Source organism: Periplaneta americana, chromosome 1 (assembly GCF_040183065.1).
Source record: "Periplaneta americana isolate PAMFEO1 chromosome 1, P.americana_PAMFEO1_priV1, whole genome shotgun sequence".
Lineage (NCBI taxonomy): Eukaryota > Metazoa > Arthropoda > Insecta > Blattodea > Blattidae > Periplaneta > Periplaneta americana.
In genome coordinates this window covers 50,432,040-50,448,379 of record NC_091117.1, presented here as the reverse complement: position 1 = coordinate 50,448,379, position 16,340 = coordinate 50,432,040, and the positions used below count along the sequence as shown (strand labels likewise).

Here is a 16,340-nt window from a genome sequence, read left to right as displayed (position 1 = left end):
GATTAAGAATTGAAAAGAAATAAAATAAAAGCTAATAACATAGTGAAATGATGTTTCTTTATTTATCATAATTACATCAATATTTTAAACATTTTTCCTTATTTTATTAAATGTAATGGAAATCTTCCATATTTTCTTGAAATAAATTATCTAAATTATAATCAAATGATTAAATTTAACTCTCACAGATTGATTAAGAGTAAATTAACCAAATCATTGAAAATTGAGTAAAACATTTTGGAAATTTCTTTTGTTGCTGTGTTAAATCATTAATATCTGAACATTAGATTGAGAAATTTAACACATAATTAATACTTCAAAACATGGATGTTACACAGTTTTGACTTTATGTTGTGATATTTTGAGAAAACATTAATTTTGAATGTAATTCCCAAATAACTGAATTGCAGAACCTTATGAACTGCTATTGTTACAGCTAATCAAAAATTGATCAATATTAAATTATTAATGAACTTGTGATATTTTATAAGGTTTAAATACTTTATTAAACGGTGAATTCAGTGTTAACACACTAAATTTTGAGATTAAAATTAAATATATTTGATCATAATTAATTAAAATTCTATAAAGTCACATTATGTAATTACTTTTCACATTTTAGATATTTAAAGATACTGATTATAAACGAATTCCCAGATAATGAAAGTAAACAAGTCAACAATTCTTTAATAATGTATTGTATGTAACTCATATGATACTTTATTTTCGAATAATAATCAGACAAATATTTTGTCAGCATATGTCTGTCAGGTAACTTGTATGTTTTTGTAAATCTTAGCATTCTTGATGGTAAATAACAATGTAATTCTGTTGAATGTTTTTACTGACATATTATAAAGGAAAATTCAGTGCTTCATAAGAATGTTTTTTTTTTATTCTGGAGGCATGAAGGAAAGACCACTCAATATTTTAATACTGGAGTTTTCTTGGTGAATTAAAAAGTGTGAACATTTAAAATACTCCTAATTTTAACTGAGGTAAAATATACTTTTAATTCCAAGGAAGAATGAACGGTAATTAATTTCATAAGATGAACCATATACGTAATGTAGCCAATGTTTGTACAAGAGTCAGCCATGTTGTTTGAAAGAGCATTGTTTGATAACTTTGTAAAGGACTAACATTAATATCAGTATTTTGCTTTGCAGTGAAGTATTACATACACATGCTAACGTGCACTGCCAAGATTGTATTGCTTTGTATGATGCACATTCAACACGCCCTGTATTTAGTTTTAGTGTTAGCACATTAACAGCATAAATTGTTTACCGTAAACTGGGGTTACTTTGAACGCAGAGGAAACTTTGACCATTTTTTCAGAAAATCATATTTAGGTTACTACATGCTGCATTTGTTATAGATGGAGGTAAATTATCATAAAATCATTCTCATACCAAATTTACCTCCATCTATAACAAGTGCAGCATGTAGAAGCCTAAATATGATTTTCTGAAAAAATGGTCAAAGTTTCCTCTGTGTTCAAAGTAAGCCCAGTTTACGGTACCTTAGTTTGTAAATTTGTCTTAACAGACTGCATCAAAGATGAACATAAAGAAGAAAGCATTAAAATTGTATAAGATATCGGAGAAGCCAACTTTCCCAATAGATATTGAACCCATCTACCAATTAAAAAAAATAATTACCCTTAACAATAAAAACTTCGTCATTCTAAAAACTTTTTTATTAATCTAGAAGCATTGTCTAATCACTATACCAAATTACAGCAGAAAATTATTTCAGAATAAGTAGAAATTAAATTTTGAATTTTACTAATTTTTTTTCTAGCAAAAGGTGTGCATACTGAATTATTATTTAAATATATAGGTAATTAGTGTATTAGTATTATAAAAGAATAGGATAGCAATTGACAGAAAATATCTTATATTTTGTAATGGATTTCGACGTCCATAGGCACATGCTAATGAAAAGATTTCATTTTTTATGAGAAGAATAATAGAAAAAAATCTTGCAATGTTCAACATATACTGATAATCATGTTTTTGTTAATGGTTAATTTAATTTCATATAACTTTGATGCAGTCTTAACAGTTGTGAGCTTATTACAATTAATTAGAGATGTGCAGTTATGGAAACCAGAAATGAACATTTTGACTACTGTACCTGGTACCTGTACAATAAGAAATCGTTTGTGTAAACGTCGAATTTATACCCAGGTTACCTCTGATAATTAGCATAAAATGTTACTAAGTAGTCTGCTTGCATTCATCTAATTCGTTACAAGTAGAATTAAGTTACATGACAGGTATGGTATACAGTTAGTTACTAGTTACTGAATGTTTACGTTGTAGAACCAATGCATAATCATTTCGTATACACTGTATTGAAAGTCTCTGCAGATTTTGTTTTGTTTAGTTTAGCTTCATAGTTATTATGACTGGTTTTAATTTTATTGTAATATTTACCGGTATGTTCAAAGAATGTTTTATCTCTCAGCATGCAGTAGTTATTTTTTTTAGTTTCGTGTTTAGTAGAAATGCTTTGCTCTCTAGAAAACGTTTACTGGTACTATTAAATTATCATTCATTCATAGTTTTCTGCTCAAGGGCAAGTTTTTCACTACAAACCTAGCATTCTCCAATCTTTCCTATTTTCTGCCTTCCTCTTGTCTCCGCATATGATCCATGTATCTTCATTTTGTCTATCATTTGCATCTCCTTCTGCCCACGAAATTTTTTCCCATTCACATTCACATTTACGTCCAGTGCATCCTTCAGTAGTCAATTTCTTTTTAGCTAGTGACCCAGCCAATTTAATTTCATCTTCCTTATCAGTTTCAGCATTATTCTTTCTTCACCCAGGAACTCTTTCCAGTACGGTTCATTTCCCATTTTGTCTTTCCATTTCACACACTCCATCCTTCTCCATAACCACATTTCAAATGCTTCCAGTTGTTTCTTTTCACTTCGTCATAATGTCCATGTTTTTGCCCCATACAATGCCACACTCCACACAAAACACTTCACTAGTCTCTTCCTTACTTCTTTTTCCAGAGTCCGCAGAAAATGCTCCTTTTTCTATTAAAAGTTTCCTTTGTCGTTGCTATCCTTCTTTTGACTTCCTGGCAGCATCTCATGTTACTACTTATAACACACCTCAATAATGAATAATGCAATGCGATATACATCTATTTAGTTTTCTTGGAATAAGTTACAGTTTTACTATATACTAACGAGATGTCAATCAATTAAAATAAATATATTAACATGACAGATTGGCATAAACTATCCCTGGAATAGAAAGTAACCTCAGCTATTAGATGCAAACAAATTTAAACTAGGTATTTATTTAATTGTATAGAACCATGGTATGATGAAACAATAAAAGGTCTTAATTTTGTGAATAGTTCGTGAATTTTATTCATCCAGTCATAGTGTTCTGCAGGTCTTTCACTGCAAACCTAGCATTCTCCAATCTTTTCTATTTCTGCCTTCCTCTTTGTCTCCTATACATTATTTAATTATGTTTAATTTAATTTTGTTTAAGAATTGTCTAAACATAAAAATTCGGTAGATAAGTATAGCTTAATGTAGATTAAAGAAGGACAATTTCCTATTTTCAAGGGATCGGAAATAAGCAAGCAGTGTCTCATGATTTGAGAAAGCAGTGTACTTGATAACAAGTTAAAAGTAGGCTGTATTATGCAATCTCTATTGTGCTTTTCATGCTTTAACAAACTATAACTAATTAATTTTTTATTTGACAATAAAAGTGTAAGTTTAGTGTTAGTAGTAGAGGTAGTAAGATATTGAGTAGTTTATATGTAGTTGTTTAGATGTTGATTTCTTTGCACATCTTTAATTAATGTAATATCTCATTAACATGCTCTCTCTGTCTAGTTTTTTTTTTATTTGTGTGTGTACATGCATGTTGTAGTGATGTGTAGCATATGCTGGAGATCTCATAGCAACAGCAACATTTAAATTATTTTTTGTTGATCCAATCATCATACATTAAATATTAGATTTTGTAATTGAATATACATATTTTTTTAATTAATGGCGGGCATTAGACTTGTGTCATTCACCCAAATGTCACCATTTAGTGGGCGATGCTCCAAAGCTTATAGTTTTTCAGCCTCCATGAAGGTGTTGCACCAGAGGAGGCGAACTATGTAAGACTGTATGATGAGATGATTAATGAGGCAATCGCGGAATGCCGGTAGGAGAAACGGGAGTACCTCGTGAAAATCTAACACTAAGCACTATCTTTGTCCACCACAAATTGCAGTTGGACCCACCAGGATTTGAACCCGAGTTACCAGCATGGAAAGCCAATATTCTAGACATTTAGCTAATGGTGCACTCCATAATTATACATTTTTAATGTTGGATAGTTTATCCCATTCAACTACAGTGAAACCCCTATAATACACGTCCATTTGTTACGTTATCCCGCATTATATGCTCTTTTCGTCCGGTCCTTTGACATCCCTATATAAAACCGTGTAAAATTGACCACTTAATATGCTCATAATTCTGTTTAATACACTCTTTCATTTGCTGAAAATCCTAAAATATCGTACTTTAAAGGATTCTGAGAAAATTTTCTTGGACTTCTACATTTACTGCTAGCGCCCGCATATTCAAGGATTTGTAGAGTCTTTGTTTGGTGAATAGCCTATAATAGAATGAAATGCGACCCTTGAATACCTGCAAGACTACTGTATTCAGAGCCTGTCCTTCTTGCTGGCAGTTTTAGATCACATTGTCAGTGAAGACTTGACAACGAGGAAGTGGAAGCGGTAGACATTCCAAATTCTTCTCGCAACGAAGTGCTTGCCGCAGTATCTGTAATCAGTAGATTCATTAATGTTTCTAGTAGTCGAATTACTGAAGTCACTTCCGATTTAAATCGTGTGGAAAATGCAATGCAAGTGCAAGACAGAAAACAATTATTGACTTTTTTAATAAAGGGGCACTTTAATTGATAAGACAGTTTATTTGTTCTAACATTTTCTGAAAGGAAAGAAAACAAAATACCGGTAACCTTTTATTCTGCATAATTACAGTATTTAATCCTTAAATTTCTTCAACAAATGTTTATACTGATTAATATCTTTGTGTTAAAATTTAAAAACTCGAAAATGACCACTCTCGCTAATACGCAGTCCCGTTTAATACACTATTTTTATGCAGTCCCTTAAAGAGCATCTTACCGAGGTTTTACTGTAATTTAATAAATTATTTATGTCCAAATGCTATCACTTAGGTACTGGTGGACCATACTAAAGAAATATCTTATTCCTGATGGATGCAGTAACTTAAAATTAATTCGAATTTTAAATGTCAAAAACTTCATTCATTGCAATATCCATTTAAGTAAACATTGTTGTTTTAGGTAAAATATCATATAAAGTCTCTTTTATTGAAATATTTAATATAACCTACACTGTTAAACTTCGAATATTATTTAAGGGTAAGCTTAATTATTATGACAGAGTTTTTTATTTTTTTATTTTTACAGTTCTAAAGTTAATAATACGAAATTTTTATCACATGTTTATGTGCTAATCAGTACATGCTATACAAGATTTTGACTATGTGAGTTTATTCGTTGTCAAGTTACTAGCTTTTATTAGGCCTGCTTTATAATTTCTACTCAATATAACAGTTTCTATAGGATTGAGCTAAAATTTTACCCAAAAACATGTCACATGTGTATAAATAACAAATGGTTTGGGTTTAATATCGTATGTATATTTTACTGCTCAAAAATTTTTAACTTCAATTTTTATTACGGTAATTCCTTTAATTCAACCTACCGGTACCAAAATTTATATTAAAATTCAGTACACATGAAAACCCAGAGCAAATTTCAATTCTGGTATTTATTACAACATTAAAAAAAAAAAAAATTTAAACTGATTCGGATAAGAACTGTATTACAGAGAGCATTTTATACACAGAAAATGCTGAAAAATAAAGAACTGAGAAAACAGTACCGGTACCAGATCATTAAATACAATGTGCTTATCTCTTAAACAAATCTGCTAGGGACTTAAAAAAAGGACGTAACAAGAAACTGGTATCATTTTATTATAAGGGAATAATTATTGTACTCTTTCATGAAAGAAAATACTAAAAATCAATTTCTTTGTCCAAATTTCAGTCTTGACTACCCTTGAAAACGTGTATCGGTATCTACAGGCAGCCTTCTCTTATTGTCAATAATTCCTTCCTCAAAGTCAGACGCTCTGCATGGAAGAAATATGTTTCCTTTTATTTAAAAGAAAGAAAAAATTGCCATATGTTAGAATTAAATTGAATTCTGATACACTGGTAATGTAATTATACTTGATTAGTAAACTGTTTAAAATGTATATGTTCATTAAATATTCCAAGAAAAGGTTCTAACGAGGAATACGTACGTTGTGGTCGTTGTGTGATACCAGAGTATTAAAAATCAATATATATTCTACAGAAAATGTTAGCTGATAGGACGTCAATGAAACGTGTATGTGTATTTCGTATAATTATATCATTATGTTGAAAGTTTATATTTTATTAAAATGTTACATAGGATATCTGTAATTTTTATATACGAAAAAATTCAAGAATGCCAATCATTGCCTTTCCTAGATTTCTTTTCAAATTCTGATTATAATTATTTTATTTTTAATCTTCTGTAAGTGTAGGAGATAATTGTTTTTTTTAATATTAAGTCAATGTACAGAAGAATATTGAGGCAAAGTTATTTTAGTTTTTGAGTTACAACAAATGCAAACACTTGAAAACTTTTAATGTATAAAAGATTTTTGTACCAATACCAAATTATAATCAATTTCTCACTTGCACAACTGTACCATATGTAAGAGAATGGATTTTTCAGTACCGTACTATGAATACAATAGTTAAAGAAGGTTATTTCATTTGTTTAATCCACTAGTTTTCAGAAGTACTGCGTGCTAAGAGACAGGTAGAATATTAACAATTTAAAATTACTATCCACATTAAGAAAAATGTCTTCTAATAATATTAATATACTGATTATTAATTATTATGCATTAGACCCGAGATGCAATAGTTAAATCACGATGAAGGGCCATAAAAATATTTCAGGAGGTTGGTAGGTCTGTTTTGAAGAGTAATGGTACCGGTATGTTTAAAGAAAAATCCTTTCCCCTCAAAGTTTACTGACCGTCTCTCATCTATATAAAAATCTGAACTCTTGTTACTTATTACTTTACCTCTCTTCCTACCATCATATGGGGCAATCAGTTATTCTACATTGCTAGTGTCCCTACTGTAGAAACCAAATTCTTCATAGTGTCCAGGAAATTCTTAGTCGAATAATGGCTGGGGTTTTTTTTCCGTGGTCACATAGATACAGAAACATCCATCAGGGAAGGCAGAAAAAGAAAATCTATCTGTTGGATCTGTTTACTAAGAGCTCTCCTCTAGGACTGAAGTTATGGTAACTGATTCAAGAGATATATGTCTCTTTCATTGCCTTTTCTGTTGTTGAAGGCAATATGCAGCTATGAAACATGTATTTTACAGGGCTGCCAAGTTAAAAATTCTGAAATAAGTTGGAAATCATGTTAAAAAAAGCTGACAAAAAAAACTGACACCATAATTACGGTATTGTTTTCATAAGGAAAATCATAAGTAAATACATTACCATACATGGAATAATAAATTATTCAGCATTGAATACAACAAATACAGCTACATTACTATGAATTACTCTTCAGTGACACATCTGGCTTTATTAAAAATATTTTTCATCAATCATTTGTTCGTGGCACTTTCCCTCATAGCTTAATTTGCAACATACAATGGAAGAGAGAGTTTTGTCTATCTTCATTGAGGAACGAAATTGAGTTTCATTTTGTTGTCTCTATAAAAATCTAAATTGAAAATTTAAATAAACTGAATGATACAAAATAGAGACTGGCACAACACTTGTGAAAAAACCTGACAAACAGGTATCGCGTCCTGACAATCTGACAAATCTTAGAAAACGCTGATGTCAGATTTAAAAGCTGACACTTGGCAGCCCTGAATTTTTAGGATATATGACACAGCGCAAAACCGCAAAGATATCTCATGACAGGAAACAGTAACAATGTTAGTAATCAATAAAACGCAATTATACTGATTTTTTTAGCATAAAAATCAGGATATATTAATCTGTAACAAATAATTTGTTTGAAAAACTGTTGTTGCTCTGAGCTCTCGTTTATAAGCATGTTAACACTTTGGTTTCCATGGAAACTGGGACCATAACCCCTACTAATTGCTTGTGTGCCCATTTTTCTCTTCTTGTTTGTTTTCAGCAATAAATACTCATCCATGCCTGAGGAAGGGATAGTGCTGAATGCACTGGCTATGGTGTTGGTAGCTTTGGGAATCCTTCTATCGTATGCGGTGCGGAGGGAGTCTTTCCGCTCCGAGGTTAAAACCTTCGTCACGGAGAGACTGTAGAGAACAACCTCTGCCTGCCTGCATCATCTTGCTCTGTAGTGGGGGAACAGTGCACTAACTCAATTCATAACATAAGGCATTGTCAAGCTATGCTAAAACCGAGGAAACACCATCATGACGAATAGCTTTGCTAACCAGAGCTATAAAAACTTGGAAGACTCAAACGGGAACAAAAAGAATGTACATTGAACAAAGATTACAACTTGTTGTACCTTTTTGTCTGTACGGTATTTTAATTGAATAAATGTCAAGTTACTACCCAATCTTCCAAAAAAAATAAAAAATAAAAATAAAAAAAAAGATGCAAATGTACAATGCTGTTGGACCAAGTGAAGAATTCTCTTCCCCCCCCTCGATAATGAAAGTAATTTTCATTGTACTGACTATGTGTGTGCAGTGTATTTTGTAAGTCCCCTAAATGTAAATCTATTGCAGCTTTCCAACCAGTGTTTGGGTCATAAGGGAAGATAAGACACACGACTGTAATTTGATTGTGGTCTGTGAAGTTAAAGTAAAGGAGATGGGACAAAAAAATAAAAGCAAGGAAAGATTTCCTATCAGCAAACAAAGTAGATGTCTCATTTACATAGTAGGCCTATAGAAGACGGTTATCAAGATTTTGTTTGCTTGATGGAAGCATTATTTGTGACATGTTGTCATTTTGTACAAAACTTAACCATCGAAATATCTTCACATGGCCAATTTTCTTTGCTCAATTGCACAACCTTACTTCCAAAGAATAAAATTGACTCTTTCACTGGTTTTTGAGTATAGGAAAGAAAAATCATATAGCCACAATGATGCTTACATGCTAGAATTCCTTGAATGGCTTCATTCATCATAATTAGATCTGTTGTATATATAAATTTGGTAGTGGGGATTAGGAACTATCTACTGTTGTAGATATTTCGAGTTCTTCATAGCCAATACATAGCATAAATCTCATTTCTTCATTATATGTGTGAGTGTGTGTATATGTATGTGTCATTGGAGTGACTACACAGTGTTCTCTTGACATGACTGAATATATACCAGTGTAAAACATTGTCGCTGTAAGACGACGATCGAACTGAAATGTACAACATGGAATTATTCAGCAAGGACTGATATGCTTTGTTCGTGGTAAGATTTCTAATATTTCTAAAAAAAATTATGAAAGAATCTCTGTTACCCAAGATAAAAAGAATTTACAAATGTTGCTTTGTTAAAGTAGGATATATATATCTTGATTTGTTTTTTTCTTCTTTTTTTTTTTTAATATATTGGCCATGGGAGAAATGCAACATTCACCAAGTTGTTCAGATAGTTTAATATTGTATATTAAAATACAAGGTAATGCAAGTTTCGAGTGTGTGGTTAGTTCACAGGAGTCTTATGTCTTGTGTATGTTATTCTGCAAACATTGTGTTATCGACAAGCTTCAGTGTTACAGCTTGTCATATTTAAAAGACTTGAATGATATTAATGTAACTATTAAACTACAAAGAGCTAATGAATCCAAGTTAGGGTGACCACTATATTTTGGTGTACTCCAATATGTAGCAACTGATAAATATATTTCCCCGTAAGTTGATGTAATTTTTATATTGCGATTACATTTTACGACTATTTTCTCCTATATACACATATAATTTCTTCCCAAGTTAGTCTTCACTTTCTCTTCGTTTTATTCCGATTGAAATCAAAAGCTTTCTGATATTTTCCCATGGCTATTTCGACCCAAGATGATGTTATTTTGTTACATTTCTCCTTCCTACTCTTCTCCATGGATTAAGCACTGCAGTCTATCCAGCGTCAGAAAGAATACTGGTATCTTCTTTTTTACACCTTCCCTAGACAATAACATATGCAATTCGATCACTAATCAATAGTGTTCATTGATTTTAAAATTCATAAAATATAATAAAATACAACAAACAATCACAACAGTTGTGTGAACATGTATACTTGTCAACCTTCTTTATTTGTTAAAATCAGACATGTTTCGGGGATTGCATCCCCGCCATCAGTGATGGCAAAGGCTGTAATAAAAACATTTAAAATTACTAATTACAATAAATACTTAATACATTTTGTTAAAATTAAAATATGTCAAAAATTACAATTGTTTTCAGTTTACAATATTAGTGACGACTAATATAAAATGATTTAAAATTTTATATCTTGTAATATATTTTGAATTACTGGTATCTTAAATGTAGAAAAATTATATAAGATCTTTTATAAAAAAAAAGAAGAATGGGCAATAGTACAACTTGGTTGACCCACCAGATCAGTTTCAGATGTGTATCTTCCTGGACTGACTATTGCATAAGTTGTGTCAGGGATTATGTTGCCTCTGTTACTACATTGTTCTTTTTCTGTTTAAATTCTGAAGTATTATTGGTCAAGTAGGATGGCTTTTTTATTGAGATTGTGAGGGTTTATGTATTTATCTTTGTATATTTTAATTGATTCTGCATTGTTTAATGTTTTACCTGTGTTGTTTATGTACAAGATTTTCATATAGGAGTTTATATCTGTAAAATGATGTTGATTATTGTAAACGTGATCACTGAAAACTGAATGGGGAATATCATGGGAAATGTTTCTGTGTTCTTTATACCGAATATCAAAATTCCTATCTGTTTGACTTAAATACGTGATATTGCAATCTGGAAATTGACAACTTAATTTGTATAGGCCTACACCTGATGAATTAATAATTGATTTTAACATTTAAAGAAGCTTGACAAGTACATGTGTTCATAGAACTGTTGTGATTGCTTATTGTATTTTATTATATTTTATGAACCTTGCCTAGACTTAAGATAATTCAGTGTCCTAATTGTATTTTACTTTAGCTCTGTAATGTTATTTTCAATTCTTACAAGTCTCATTTCTTGCCCTTAGCTTATGTGATATATCTATACAAGTCTGTGTACCTGTATATGTTCTTTCTAGTTTCTAGTTAAAGGAATTAGGGCAAAACTTTATACATTCCATTTAGTAACTTTCGTAAACTCAGCTGCTAAAGCCAGATGGCTTTGTCGTAGAAATTTAAAACTGTATCTAGAATGAATGGTTTTGAAACTGAGCCACTTGGTACTTTTCAAAGTTACTGCAGCTGCATAGGTTTTCTACAAGTTATGCTAAATTTGGGGTACTATAAGTCATACCTATCTCCAAAAGTTGTGGTCACCCTAATCTTTTTTCAAAAAATCTGTTTTCAAAACGGCATAAAGTTTGGAAACAGCGTTTTTGAATTAACTATGCTGTTGTGAATATAACTCGTCTTTTATGTGTGAATTTTCCAATTTTTTTGGGTTAATCACAACAGATACTAAGTCTTGAATTTGAACACGGAATGGGAAGTTGCTAAAATATAAGGAACTATGAGGCAAGAGTTATTTTGAAATGGTCTCTCAATAGAGAGATAAATTGCTGTAAAGTCTTGGACAAGTGGTCATGCTTTTGTATGTTTTTGAAATTAGGATATTTAGAGTAAATAACAGCCATAAGAATGAAAAGTCACGAAATCCTTTTTTTTTTTATCCAGAAGCCATATATGGAAAATAATATTAATGATAATATGACGCTATTCTCCTGTTATGTAGTAAGTCTATACAGAGTTTAATGAAAAATAAAGTGATTATTGTTTGAAATTCCTCTAATAATATAATATAAGCTTTTGAGTTTTGTATATAAATCTAATTATTTACATTTATCTCTTGTGTATAGAGAATTTCTATTTGATATAATGCATTTAATTTTGGTTTTATGCTTCTACCAGACTATGTTAAGAGTTATGTCTGAACCACTGCTCTTAACACGAAAAACATTCAAGGTTTCCGGGACCACCCGACCCAGATGTACTCAACATTTGCTGTTCATGTGATTGGCTATGCTCAGAACTGTAACATTAACCCTCCAGTGGTCGTGCGCTCAAATGCAACGGTAGTGGTCGTGTGAGTCACAGTTGTGATCCATATTTTAAGTTTTTCTTACGAGTAATTTTATTTTTTATATTAACTTTTTCTGGACAATTATTAATGATTACACAATAACAGTCCAATTGTATTCATTTTTTCAGTATTCACAAAACAATTTATTGTTTCTGCAATTGCATATTACAATAAATGCTACAAAAACTTAAAAATTTAGAGACTTAAAGTTTGCACTGAGCACAGTCGTGGTCAAAGAGTGCACCAACTTAATTACGTGCCAAGAAAGGGCTTGCTTAATGCTTGTCAATTACAATGATAAACTGAGAGGGTACAGAAATATACGAAGGAATGGTACCCACATGGCAGATAAGTGTTGCCACCTCGGATCACCAATCAAAAATAAAGTACTGGATCACTCTTGTGATCCACGCGACCACTGGAAGGTTAATAAAAAAACTGTTCCAATTTCTTTGTATGTCATTGAAGCAAATAATTGTTAAATACAGTTGTGAAAAAATATTGCCTCAGAATTCTTCAAATTCCCAGGGAAAAAAAAAACTGTATATAATACTGTAGTATAGAGACATCATTGTACTGTTTCCTAAACATTTTTTGGATTAATATATGTGAAAATGATTGATATATATATTTGGCTTTTTTAAACTTCTTTTCAAAACTTTATAGAGAAGTTTTACAACAACTGGTTTCATGTTCTTTGAGAATTGCAACGTAGTTTTGTGCCTTAAATGTTTTATGTACTGGCATGATTGTTGTTCAGATTCCTCTTAACCGCATTTTAAGAAAAAAAAAACACCTTATTTTCAATGTAATATGGTGTCTTGATGTCTTCATCATTTATTCATCCAGAGACTTTATTCAAGAAGTGATCTGAGACTCAAAACTCTTGCATTTGTGGGTAAATTATGGTACCATGTTATATTTTAATAGTATATTATTGGTGTATCTTCTGTATTTTACAGACAAAAATAAAACCATATAAATGGAGATTTAAGTGAATGAAATTTTACTACAAATTAAAAAAATTAAAGAAAGTAATCCTTTTACTTCCTTTGGTATTCAGGTCCCAAACCAGGGTTGCCAGATTCTCTCTTCAGGAATCTAATTTTTTTCTTTTTTTCATTTTATTTATTATATTCCATAGATCTTACATGAGCAATGAAGCTTTAAGATGTGGAACAAATCAAAATTTTATAATATTACAATTACAATTTTTACAAATTTTTACAATTATTTTACAATTTTTGCAGTTTTACAATTTTGTAATTTTCTACAATTTTTTACAATATTTTGGCGAGATGTATTGAGATAAGGTGAGGTCCGAGGATGCGCCAAAAGATTACCCGACATTTAATAATAATAATAATAATAATAATAATAATAATAATAATAATAATAATAATAATAATAATAATAATAATAATGGTTTATTTTAACTGGCAGAGTTAAGGCCATTCGGCCTTCTCTTCCACTCAACCAGTATGATAGAAAATTAATACAATGCTATGAACATAATTAATACAATACAATACAATTCAAAGCAATACAATACTACAATACAAGACAGTATAATACATAATTAATATATTACAATGACAATTCTTTTCATCTTCACAACAATAAAATAATTATGTAATAATAATAATAATAATAATAATAATAATAATAATAATAATAATAATAATAATACTAGTAGCAGCAGCAGCACCAGCAGCAGCAGTAGTAGTAGTAGTAGTAGTAGTAGTACCTAAATTAAATTACGGTAAATTATTAAACTCGATCATAATTATAACTTCAATTTGATTGAGCCCGTAAGAAATCGTTTAGCCTTCTCTTGAAAGTGGTTATTGTCTGGCAGCCCCTAATCTTCTGAGGTAGAGAATTCCATTCACGGGGGACTGAGACAGTAAAAGAGGATGAATAGTGGGATGTTCTATGGGCAGGAATTGCTAGGATTTGGCTCTCCTGTGACCTGGTGTTTAGATTGTGTTTGGAGGATAAGTAGTTAAACCAGGAATGAAGAAAATTTGGAGTAGAAGTATGGAGAACTCGAAACAGAAGAGAGAGCAAATGAAGTGTTCTACGGTTATTAAGTTGCAGCCAGGATAAAGATTTGAACGAGGGTGTAATGTGGACAAATTTGTGAGCATTACTGATGAATCTGACACACACATTGTGCACACGCTGCAGCTTGTTCGAAAGGTCAGTTGTCAAGTCTGTAAGTATTACGTCGCAATAGGTTGGGGAAAACCTCGGAAAAAACCCAACCAGATAATCAGACCAAGGGGTGAAATGAAGTGAGGCCGAGGACTCGCCATAGACCATCCAGCTTCAGTCCCATGGCTGGGGAAATACAGGTGATGGTACTCATACTTTAATATGGCTACACATTTGAATTAATTCAAGTTGCAATACAATTGATTTTATTCGTTTTATATATTTCAACTAATTATATAGGGCCTAAACTTTTAATTTTGATACATCTTTGCTAGATTATGAAATTTCCTTTGAAATTATTGTTAAAATCTGGATAAATAATGTCATATTGTTATTGATATTGATATTTATTTGTCAGCCAACTTTACAATTCGTAGTTATGGTGAACCTTTACCTAATGTCATATTACAGCCTGATCTACACACAAAAAATGCATGATACAGGGTTTAAATCCTATCAATAATAAATCAACTAAATAAATAAATCTGCATCGGACAAACTGGAAGATCATTCAAAAACGTTACAAGTAACATATTACAGCCATAATCAAACTACACAACAATAACAACCTACACAGAACACATCACAAACTCCAATCACAACTACAGCAACGTAGACACTGACATGAAAATACTACACATCCAGACAAAAAAACAGAAACTTTACTCTCTAGAACAATATGAAATTTACAAATATACAAAAACACACCCGTAGCACATCCTGAACATTCAACTCGATTTCAAAACACATACCCCACTACAACAGGAAACCAGAAGATACCGTACCGCGGGACCTTCACTGGGTTTAGGACAATGAAGAATATTGCTTCGAAACTAGTTAGCCAGGTAAATTCCTCATATTAACACAGTAAAGAAGTTACAAAGTTAATCAGTAAAGAATAAAGGTACTGTATAATACCTAATACATATTATACCTATAGTATTATCGTTTTTATTTGAATACAACCCAATGGAAGGCGTCAGAATTAATGATGACGTTGAGCATAGGTTGAATAAGATCTCAAAAAATTAATAAAGAATTTTAAAAGTAATATTATAGAAATGAGCAAAAACTAGGATTTTTCCAATCTTTTTGACATTCCGAGACAAACATACCTCAATACAGGACACAGGACACATCAGTGGTGACGAGCTGGTTGTTAAATTATTTCTAGGTAATACTTACAATTACCATAGATATACGTGGTACAGTCATTAAGTTCTGACACTGACGCCTGAAGGGTAGGCACCCACAAGAATCTGGATGTCTCAGAAGATGCCGCATGATACGGCGTACACTTAAACAGATCGACATCCTCCCTCAATATAGTCGCCGTTGGCCGCTATGCATGTCTGCCAACATTGGTGTAGCTGCTGGAAGCACCGCTGAAAGATGTTGGCAGGAAGATGCCGTACGGCTTCTCTTGTGGCAGTCATGACCTTTTCGGCCGCATAAAAATTACGCCCACGTAGGATTGATTTCATGAGGGGAAAGAGAAAAAAAATCGCATGGTGCGAGATCAGGTGAGTATGGATGGTGTGACAAAACAGCGATCTGTTGCCTTGCAAGTTCCTCTTGGACAAGGATGGAGCGATGTGCAGGGCGTTGTCGTGTAGCAACAGCCAATTCTTCCTATGCCAAAGCTCAGGACGCTTACGACGAATTGAATTGCGTAAACGGCCAAGAATCTCTTTGTAGAGGATCTTGTCTA

At 31.7% G+C, this 16,340-nt stretch overlaps 1 protein-coding gene across 1 annotated transcript in view; it reads left to right on the top strand.

Moving 5' to 3' along the window:
• nemy (no extended memory) overlaps positions 1-13,401 on the top strand; it is a 560,333-nt gene extending 546,932 nt beyond the window's left edge. The window contains exon 6 of the mRNA XM_069819565.1: positions 8,321-13,401. Coding sequence (XP_069675666.1) covers positions 8,321-8,468 — 148 coding nt within the window. The 3' untranslated portion in view covers positions 8,469-13,401. The remainder of the gene's footprint in view (positions 1-8,320) is intronic.
• The last annotated feature ends 2,939 nt before the right edge of the window (positions 13,402-16,340 follow it).